This window comes from Hemicordylus capensis, chromosome 9, assembly GCF_027244095.1.
Source record: "Hemicordylus capensis ecotype Gifberg chromosome 9, rHemCap1.1.pri, whole genome shotgun sequence".
Lineage (NCBI taxonomy): Eukaryota > Metazoa > Chordata > Lepidosauria > Squamata > Cordylidae > Hemicordylus > Hemicordylus capensis.
The window spans coordinates 31,476,072-31,486,333 of NC_069665.1; the positions used below are offsets into that span (position 1 = coordinate 31,476,072).

Sequence of the window (10,262 nt, forward strand, 5' to 3'; positions counted from 1 at the left end):
AGCGGCCTTTGGGGGCTTAGGTTTGAGCACCCTGCACCAAAGGGGGGCCCTGGCAAGCAGCACCACCTGCAAACGCAGCCAGCCCGCGTGAGAAGCAGCAGCAGCTGCCACCCTCCTCAGAATCTGACCAATGAGGAGGCGGAATCTGCATTTCGAGTCGGGCGCTGCCCACAACAGCAGGCAAAGTCTTGTCCTCAAGCTGCAGCCCTGTGGAACTCCCTGCGGGGCACGGGGTGATTTACACCCCTCTTCAGTGGGTACGAAGCCGGAGTGTGTGTGTTCCCGGGAAACCTGTCATTCTAGGAAGAAGTTCAGACAAGGGCACGGCCGCCTCGACCTTCGTTCTCAAGCAGAAGCATCCTTGTGAAAACACCCCTGAGCATTCATTTGAACATTCTTCCTAGTTTGACGTTTTAGCTACATACTGGCCAGGGACCGCTGTTGAATTTGAGGCTTGAAGCTGTCAGGTCGATGCCAGCTTCTACCGGGCTTTGTGAGTGCTTTTGGGAGGAGAAGGGCCTAATCTGGCAGAAAGGAGGAACCCTTCGATACCTCTGAGAGCCCTAAATGGCGTGAAACCAGCAGATTCTGAGAAACAGAATCTCTGCTTCAAAGAGATGGACAAAGATGGAAGAGTAGGGTTATGTTCCCCTCTTAAATTGCCAAGTACGGAAATCATGGCTATGAAACCACATTTTAAGTGACCAGGTTTCCTAAAGCAAGAGCTGTTATTTAACAAGGCTAAGCTGCTATTTAAAATCCAGAGAGCAAGCACAAGATTTGAAGCAATGGTGGCCAACCAGCCTTCTAACAGCTGCAAAGGTGTACTGTATTTACCAGAGTCCAAAACTAGGTTCTTTCCAAGTGTTTTGATATTGGAAATCAGCAGGTCGTCTTGAATTCAGAGTCCCGTTCCTTTTGAGTCAATGCAGGTATTTAACCTATATTTAGCCTCTGCTTTTTAAGGGGGGAGTCTTCAATCCAAAGCCATTTTTGATTCGGGTAAATATGGGAATCTGCCTGTGCCTCATCTGGTGGCCCATTTGGGTGTGTGCCCAGCAGCCTTGTGTTTTGATCCTGGCCCTGCAGCCCCCCAGACTGGGACTCGGAGCACACGACCTCTGGTGCCCCCACCTCTCCTGCTCTCAAAGGCCTTATTGATGAAGCTGAAACGATCCTTCCAGGTTGCTCAGAGGCAGGAAGGCAACAGCCCGTGAGAGATGTTTGTTAGGAAGCCCCTTCTCTGGTCTGTCTCTCCTTTACTTCCCCTACCCCCAACCACCACCACCACCACCCCCATCACCTGGTATTACTCTAAGGCAAGCCATGCCCGATCAGAGTTGTCTGGGGCTGACTGATGGCTTAGATTAAGTGATTAAAACCTTTTGATGGACTAAAAAGGTACCCTGATAACACAAGATTGGCCAAGATTCCCTCCCACCCCACCCACCCATGTGAATTATTCCTCATATTGCGTGTGACATTCAATGCACCTGCAGTAGTACATTTCCTATCTGTACCTGCATTTGAGCAGTTCTGTACTCAGGGTCACTTTTAAAATGAACGCACGTGCTCTCATTTGCACAAAAATATGTACGTTGTACAGACACTGACACATTGTGTTTGCATTTTGTTCCTCCCCGTTGGGGTATGCCCTCCCTAGAAGCTCTTCATGCCACTAGAGTAGGGGTTCTCCAACGTGGGTCCCCAGATGTTGGACCACAACTCCCATTGTGGTCCAGTGGGACCACAGCTGGGGATGATGGGAGTTGTAGTCCAGCAGCATCTGGGGACCAGTGTGCCCTCCAACAGGGCTTCCCAGATGTGGTGGATTACAACTCCCAGAATCCCCAGCCAAAGGCCATTGCAGCTGGGGATGCTGGGAGTTGTAGTCCACCACATCTGGGAATCCCTGTTAGAGGGAAGACTGCTGGGGACCCACGTCTGAGAATCCCTGCCTTAGTCCAAAGTTCAGTATTGTTCGTGCTCACCGGCACTGGCTCCCCACACTTGCCAGCAGCTCAGCAGTGTCCATGTGACCTTGCCACCCTCTCTCTCCTGCTTCCCCTTTGCAGTCTGCTCAGCACCATAATTTCCTCCACGCAGAATTAGTGGGGTGGGGAGCGAAGAAGGATACTGGGGCTCACTATGGCCCCCAGTCATGGCCGTTCCATCATGAGCATGCCTAAGTCCTGCATGCCAGCATCCACCTCTGCAGAACTCGTGAGACAAGCCGAATGCTTGGAAGCCCAAGGCCCTGTTTCAACTGTAGCGGGTTTTGTTTCCTGGGAGCTGAGTCACACACACACACCCTCGGCATGAGGCTGGGGAGATCCTGGCTGGCAACAGGGAGCAGCAAACCAGTCTCCGAGTAAGCAGGCCTTTAGAACAGCACCGCATGTGGCAGAGGAGACTTACTAGGACATAGGAAGCTGCCTTGTGCTGAGTCAGATCCTTGTTGCATCTAGCCTCGTTCTGTCTACTCTGACTGGCAGCAGCTTTCCAGGGCCAGAGACTGTCTTTCCTGGCCTTGCTACCTGAAGACCAGCCTCACATTCAGCTGGAATCCCCACCCCGTAATTCGACCTTCCGATGGGGTTCTGTTGCATATTTGTCAAAGCAGCTGTTGCGGTGGGGGTGCAGTTTGAATCAGGGCTGTGCTGGGGAGTCCAACCCTTCATGTATATTGGAAGCTGCTTTATACTGAGTCAGTCTCTTGGCCTGCCTAGCTCAGGACTGTCTACTCTGACTAGCAGCAGCACTCCAGGCGTTCAGATGGGTATTCCCCAGTCATACCTGGAGGTCGATTAAACCTGGAACCCGTGGAAACGTGATGGCCGATGTCAGACAATGGATTTGGCTGTGTTTTGATGTTCTTATGGGTGAACTGATAGGATCAGGCAGACGGAGAGAGAAAGGTTCTAGGTGTGGTGTTCCAAGGTGTCCTGGAGAAAGATCGAGAGCGGTGCCAGGAAGAATGCCACTAAAGGACACCAGCAAAAAGGGGTCTGTGGAAGCCATCTTTGGGAGAATAGACCAGCCAGGCCGATGAGGGCCGCCTTCTCTTGATCTCCCATGGTGAAGAAGGCCAAGCTGCAGTGGTGAGTAATGGGTCTCAGCTGGACCCCTTCCTCTCCTGTGCCTGGTGTGCAGAGGGCATCACACCACCAGGAGACTTGAACAAAGAGGACGACTCACCCAGGCTTTAAGGGCTGTTTCATAACCCCTGCGTGCCATTCAAAGGGCTCACTGCCTGTGTTGCTGTCATGTGGATGGCCCTCCACCCCTCTGCCGAAGGAGGAGTTGGGCATTTTCCCTTTAAAGTGGGGAGAGAAAGGGTTCTTTCTTTGCCATAAACTCCTGCTAATCAATTACTTTGGGGAAGAGATAAATAAAGCAGCCATATCATCAGAAGTCAAGCCAGGGAGAACTTGAGGGAACAGAGAGAGAGAGTGTGCGTGTGTTTTATCTTGGCTGCGGGACTGACACCCCAAGGAAGAAGGAGGGAGAACTGGAGAAGCCAAGAACAGGGGAACGAAAACCTGGACAAGGCAGCACCTTGGGACCTTCAGCCTGTTTGCCTGCAAGCCAAGGAAGCCCCCTTGGAAGCAAAGTCTGCATCTGCCAGCCCAAAGCTGTTACTGGAGAACGTCTGGTCTCACCTTTCCGTTCTCTGACTTGCAGGAGGAAGAGCTGGGTGCAAAGGTATCTTGGAGGTTCCACAGCCTACAGGTGAGTCCCTGGGACATGTTAACTGTGCTTGCCTTCTCCACAAGCCATGTAACATCGATCGCTGCCCAGCCTTTTGCTGGATTAGACCCTTGGTCCGTCCATCTCAGTACTGTCTACCCTGACCAGTGGTGGCTCTCCAGGGCAGAAAAAATGTGTTGCAGTTCCAGAAGTGGACCCCTTTGGACTGGAGGTGCCAGGGGCTGCACCTGGGACAATCTAGCTGCAAACCCGGTAATCCGCCCCATGATCGCTCTTTCGGGAAATCAGCCCCTGGCAGCATCTCCAGGTAGGGTTGGGAAAGACTCCTGCCGGAACCTTGGAGAGCCGCTGGCGGTCAGCGTAGATAATACTGAGCAAGGTGCCTTCTACTGACTCAGACCTTGGCCCACCTAGCTGAGTATTATTTACACTGGCTGGCAGCAGCTTCTCCAAGGTTTCGGGTGGGAGTCTCTCCCAGTCCTACCTGGAGATGCTGCCAGGGACGGAACCTGGGGCCTTCTGCATGCAAAGCAGACACTCTCCCACTGAGCAATGGCCAATGTAGCATAGAGGTTAGAGTGTTGGACTAGGACCGGGAAGACCCGAGTTCAAATCCCCATTCAACCATGAAACTCACTGGGTGACTCTGGGCCAGTCGTGTATCTTTCAGCCTAACCTACTTCACAGGGTTGTTGTGAGGATAAAAATAAGCCTGTACACCACTCTGAGCTCCTCAGAGGAAGAGTGGGATATTAAATGTTAATAATAGTGATAATTAATTAATTAATTAATAATCACCAGGTTGGAATGGCCCAAGGGTCTGACTTGGTATTAGGCAGCTTCCTTAGTTCCACTGGAAATGCTGCCCGCCAATGCTAGCGCTTTTTCATTTGGCCCATCTCGGTTTCTCAGCAGCAGTCCCACAAAGTGGCCGCGATGTCCGTGCCCACCTCGCTGCCGATGCTGGCTGCCTCTAATGCCACCGCTGAACCCCCAGCTGGCAACAGGACTAATGGGACCAGCTCAGGAGACCAGCAGGTGCTCATCCCTCACGAGCTCTTCCTGACCCTGGGGGTGATGAGCTTCGTGGAGAACCTGCTGGTGATCGCGGCCATCACCAGGAACCACAACCTGCATTCTCCTATGTACTATTTCATCTGCTGCCTGGCGGTCTCCGACATGCTGGTGAGCGTCAGCAACTTGGGGGAGACTCTCTTCATCCTGCTGATAGAACACGGGCTGCTGGTGGTCGAACTGAATATGGTGAAGTGTGTGGATTACGCCATGGACATGCTGATCTGCAGCTCTCTGATGTCCTCCATCTCCTTCCTGGGGATCATTGCCATTGACCGCTACATCACCATCTTCTATGCCCTGCGCTACCACAGCATCATGACCGCCCAGAGGGCCGTCGTGGTGATCGTTGCCGTCTGGCTGCTCAGCAGCGTCTCGAGCATCGTCTTCATCGTCTACGAGAGCAACGCCGTCATCCTGACGGTCGTGGTGTTCTTCCTCTCCATGATCATCCTCATTGTGGGGCTCTACATCCACATGTTCACCCTGGCTCACCAGCACGCCCGCAGGATCTCCAGCATGCAGAGGAAGCCTCCCGCCACTCACTTCACCAGCATGAAAGGGGCCGTCACCCTCACCATTCTGCTGGGGGTCTTCTTCATCTGCTGGGGACCCTTCTTCCTCCACCTGATCCTCATCATCACCTGCCCCAAACACCCCACCTGCCGCTGCTATTTCAGATACTTCAACCTCTATCTCATCCTTGTCATCTGCAACTCTGTGGTGGACCCAGTCATTTATGCCTACCGGAGCCAGGAACTCAGGAAAACTTTGAAAGAGATGGTGTGGTGTTGTTGGTAAAGGAGGGAAGAGAAGCTGGGCGGAGGATGCAAAAGGTGCCGGGGGGGGGGGGCTTCCACGCCCCTCAGAGGTAACAGAGGGGGCCCCAGGCACTGGGCTAGTCAGGGAGCTGAAGTGCTCCTCCGAGAAAGCACCCGAGGCTCAGATCCCACACCCGTCGCAGGCAGGAAACAAACCGGTGGATGCCATCTTTTGTCTTCTGATGATCTTCAGGCTCGAGGCACAGTCCGATGCTGCTGCTGACCTCGCTGTTGCTTCCCTGCCGGTGTCTGAGGCAACCCGCTCTTCCAGCTGCTGTTGGGCTACAATCCCCATCAACCCTGACTATTGCTCACTGAGCCCCGGGATCATGAGAGTTGTAGGTCAACAGCAGCTGCAGGGTCCAAGTTATGTGCACCTCCAGGAGGAGAGAGCTCAGATTCCAGGCCCACAGACATAAAGAGCTGTTTCTGGTAATGTGAACAAAGCAGAGGGTGATGGATCCTGCAGTGTATTCATCACACAAAAGGGATGTGTGTGCATGTGCGAGTGAACTCTGGGCTGTGCAGAGTAAGAAAAATAAAGCATGTTTCTGAGTGTGTACAAAGTGTGTTTCCCTTGCAAGCCCAGCACCCACCTATCTGGGTCTGGGGGCAAGTGTCCAAGTCAGTGATGTGATCATCTCTTTCTAAAGACGTTACGCCCAGAGCAGAGCTGATGTATTATAGCTTTCCTTCTCAACCCATGTACAGCAAATGTGCCGTGGCTCTGAGGTGGAGTACCTGTTTTGCATGGAAAGGAAAGGAAAGATTGTGCCGTCAAGTCGGTGTGGATTCCTGGCGACCACAAAGCCCTGTGGTTTTCCTGGTAGCGTACAGGAGGGGTTGACCATTGCCTCCTCCTGCGCAGTATGAGATGATGCCTTTCAGCACCTTCCTATCTCGCTGCTGCCTGATATAGGAGTTCCCCATATTCTGGGACACACCCGCGGCGATCTGCATTACGGTTTGACAGGTGTGCCACCTCAGTCACACTCCCCCCTCCCTGAGGCTGACACCACCAGTTTTACCGCACAGCGCCAACACCTGCAGGCGGGCTGAAGTTGTGCAACGCTGCTCTAACGTATTCTGCATGTGCATACTCTGTGTCCTTTGCAGGCACACATCCATTGCACATGCTGTCATCAGATCTATTGTGCATGTGTCCAGCAAATGCTTGACTAACAAGCAAAAGGCTGCTGGTTCGAATCCCCGCTGGTACACCTCTATCAGGCAGCAGCGATACAGAAAGACGCTGAAAGGCATCATCTCATACTGTGCGGGAGGAGGCAATGGTCAACCCCTCCTGCAGTCTACCCAAGACAACCACAGGGCTCTGTGGGCGCCAGGAGTCAAAATCGACTTGACAGCACACTTGACCTCTACCTTTACCTGGGGTTCTCCCCACGAAGCTGGCTTGCGCATAGGCACTGCTACACGGCCAGTCCAGAGCGTTCCCTTCTCCTCCAGCCAGTGACCCTTAAGGAAGACCCCGCCTTCCATTCACAAGCTCCTAACCCAGATGCATGCATTTTAGGTCATGCTCCTAAAGAGATATAAAAAGACACGGAGGAGTCTATAAATGCTCCTCTTGTTCTGTAGCAGTCCTGGCCCCACCCTGCCCGCAGCCTTTCCCCATCTCCTCTTTGCGGGCTGTGCAGCCTCCCTGATCGCTGCTCACCCTGCCAAGACGGGCCTTTTTTCTGGGCAAGCGGATTCCCTGGGGCAGCGACTACATCCACCGTTCCGGGAACTCAGCTCTCCTCAGGATGAGCTCAGAGTCTCTTTCCTTACCAAGAACCTGCGGTGTTTCTCATCCTGCTGCCGTCATTCTCAATGGGGACGGAGGCGAAGCCTAGCAGAGATGCTGGAGTGGGTCACGGGCAGGCCCTAAACTCGCAGGGCTGCTCAATTTCGACCCTGCAGCTGCTTTTGGACTACAACTCCCCAGCCACAATGGCCAGTAGCCAGGGACTATGGAAACGGTTGGCTAACATCTGCAGGAGGGGGGCCCAAGTTGAGCAGTTAGAGGGACGAGGGCTCAGAGGTCAGTGTCTCAGGCCCCAGAGATTTCTCTGAGGGAGCAGCAACTGGGCAGGGGAGTGAGTGGCAAACCGGATTCAATCCAAGCCAGGCTTTCTGCTGCAGGCAGGAGTGACTCATCCAGAAGGAGGCATGGCGGCCTCGGCTTCCCAGAACCCCATTTGTTCCCCTCTCCCCCGCCCTGCCCTATCACAGCATTCATGAAAGCCACATTGCCTTCAGGCTGGTCATCCATCAGGTGGGGTTCTCAGCACAGCTCTACCTGTTGAATAACCAGCCGGCAGGCAACACACACGAGGTGGGGGAGAGAGGAGCAAATGGAGCACTGGGAAGCAGCTGTGCCTCCTTTGGCTCCCCTTGCTCATAAGGCAGGGCATGTGTGGAAACCATGATAAAGGTGAGGGTGTCCTTGAGCATGTGCAGAATCCCAGTGAGTCACCCTCGCGAGCGGTTTACGCACCTCCGGGATATGAGGGCTGCTGGTCTCAGCAGTCCCGAAGGTGGGCTTTCGAGGCAGGCTTCAGCCACAGCCCCCCTCCCCGCCCCGTCTACCTGAGCCCAGTGGGGCCTTTTCAAGCAGGGAGGGAGCAGCCGCCCCTGCCCAGCATCTCTCCAGTGGCTGTTGCTGGGGTCTGTCTCAGCTTTCCTTTCAGACTGTGAGCCCAGCTTTGTGGCAGGGGCCCCTCTTGGCGTATTATTCATTGGCCCATGTAGACTGCTTTGGAAACTTGTGTCGGGAAGCCTGTCTATAAATAGTTCTTGGAGCAGCAGCAGCAGCAGCAGCTCCTTCCTCTCCTTTGAGAAGTCACAAGAAGCCGAAGGCCTTGGAAAGCAGAGCCTCCCAGCTGGTAGCGGGGCAGGATCCTCGCAGGGAGTCAGGCCATACGGTCTGCACTGGTTGGCTGCAGCAGCTCTCCAGGGTTCCAGACCGAAGGGGGCTTTCCGGACGGGAGATCCCAGGGATCGGACCAGGGAGGAGAACGGGTCTTGTGGCAGCGAGCGTGACTTGTTCCCTTTGCTGAGCAGAAATGCACTTTGCCCCTTCAGTCTCTCTCCCCCCCCCCATTTTCTTCTGGTGCTGCTACTGCTGGGGTTGCCAACAGCCACTCCCTGGCAGTGACCCCCACCCCACCCACTGCTCAGGTGTGCCTGCCACCCTTCCAGCCTCTGCTGTGCACACACAAAGCCCCCTCCCCCTTGCTGTGCCAAGGGGCAGAGGTCAGAGCCGCTGGCGACAGGCCATTCTTCTCCCCAAGGGGGCTGCAGGAACCCAGACACAAAGGAACACCCGGGGAAAGTGGCAGGAGAGAGATCCGAGCAGCTGCTCCCCGTTTCCCCACCCAGGAAAGGCGGGGGGGAGGCCCCAGCCCCTCTCCGATGCTGTGGGGGTGGCCTGAACAAAGGGGCGGCTCCTTGCTCAGCTGCAGCAGCGCATCTCTCTGGTTCCTGCACAGCTGGGAGGGTGAGGAGAGGGCTTTTGTCCTGCGTCCCGTCCCCCCCCCCCGCCCACCTCTCTGGGTCCTTCAAGTCCATGGCCTTCTTATTTCCCTGCACGGCCCTCCCTGGCAGCCCCTCCAAGTTGCTGCCCACCCAAATCCTGCCTGCCTGCTTAGCATCTCCAGGAGCTGCACCACAGCCCCCACACCCCACAGCACTGATTCCGTGGGTCTGGGGGCCTTAGTTGAGGGGGGGTGGAGAAGAAAGCCGACCAGCACTCTTCAGCCTTGGTGCGGGGCAGCAGCATGCAAGGCACTGCCCAGAGCCCAGGAGTTGCAGACAGTGTGGCAAAGAAAGGGGGTTGGGGGGCGCGGTGGGGGGGGGAGACCCCTTAGTCAAACTTTCCCTCAAATTGGTCTCTTCCAGAAAACAAACACCAGAGTGCAAACCAGTTGGAAACAAACCGAACTCGGCATCACCCAGAAGAGCAAAGCAGGCAGGGCCTTGTGGTCTGTCAGGGAGCCGCAGGGTCGGGAGCTCGGCAGGGCTGGGCAGATCCGGCCCCCTTTGTGCGGCTCCTGCCTGCCCGCCCTCCAGCAATCCAGTGTGTGGGGAAGGCACGTTCTCGGCCGTGGGCCCCGCCGCAATCGCGGGGCTGCTGACTCAGACTCCGGGGGGGGGGGGGCAGCAAGGCAGAGGGGCTCCCCACCTGCCCGGGCCGCGCTCTCCTCCTTCTGCGGCCCGCCACTCAAGCCCACAGAGAGGGGAGGCAAGGCCGGCTTCGGCTTGTTCCAGGCGGGTCCTGCTCGGTGCTTCGGGGCGTTGGACGGACAGGTGAAGGGGAGAGAGTCGAGACCCCGTTCGTGGGCGGGCGCCCGCTCCAGCCCCACAGCCCGACCCACCCTGCAATGGGCCCCCCTCCGCCGCCCGCTGCCCTCCAGCGGGCTTCACGCCAGGCCGGGACACTTGAGGACATCGGCGGCTGCCCGGGTCGCGGCTCTTGGGGAGAGCAGCACCGCTGAAGGGTGAGAGGCGAGGTGGAGGGTGGAGGGGGCAGCCTCGCCCCTCCCTCTGGGTGGGCTCGCATTGTGTCCGCCAGGCTGCGAGTCGTCCCCCCCCGCCTCCCTCCCCCGCCCGCCCGCCCGAGGATGCTGCTCTGGTCCTGATGCTGCAGAGATG

General features: G+C 56.0%; 2 protein-coding genes across 3 annotated transcripts; both read left to right on the top strand.

The window, feature by feature from the left end:
* Positions 1–2,550: 2,550 nt before the first annotated feature.
* MC1R (melanocortin 1 receptor) lies at positions 2,551–6,147 on the top strand. Of its 2 annotated transcripts, none has more exons than XM_053271306.1 (2): positions 2,551–3,732; positions 4,624–6,147. In XM_053271306.1, exon 2 carries the CDS (start codon positions 4,648–4,650, stop codon positions 5,584–5,586), a length of 939 nt encoding a protein of 312 aa, XP_053127281.1. In that variant the 5' UTR covers positions 2,551–3,732; positions 4,624–4,647; the 3' UTR covers positions 5,587–6,147. The 2 variants fall into 2 exon arrangements, with proteins under 2 accessions (XP_053127281.1, XP_053127280.1); XM_053271305.1 differs by having other exon boundaries at positions 4,627–6,147.
* A 1,887-nt stretch (positions 6,148–8,034) lies between these two features.
* LOC128334495 (uncharacterized) lies at positions 8,035–10,221 on the top strand. Its single transcript, XM_053271365.1, has 3 exons — positions 8,035–8,043; positions 8,857–9,108; positions 9,510–10,221. Exons 1-3 carry the CDS (start codon positions 8,035–8,037, stop codon positions 10,110–10,112), a joined length of 864 nt encoding a protein of 287 aa, XP_053127340.1. The 3' UTR covers positions 10,113–10,221.
* The last annotated feature ends 41 nt before the right edge of the window (positions 10,222–10,262 follow it).

Excerpts from the sequence above, each read along its gene's own strand:
- MC1R (XM_053271306.1), top strand. The coding sequence starts at position 4,648 with ATGTCCGTGCCCACCTCGCTGCCGATGCTGGCTGCCTCTAATGCCACC.
- LOC128334495 (XM_053271365.1), top strand. Across the intron at positions 9,109-9,509 it reads GTTCCTGCACAGCTGGGAGG|AAAACAAACACCAGAGTGCA; the intron begins GTGAGGAGAGGG and ends GGTCTCTTCCAG.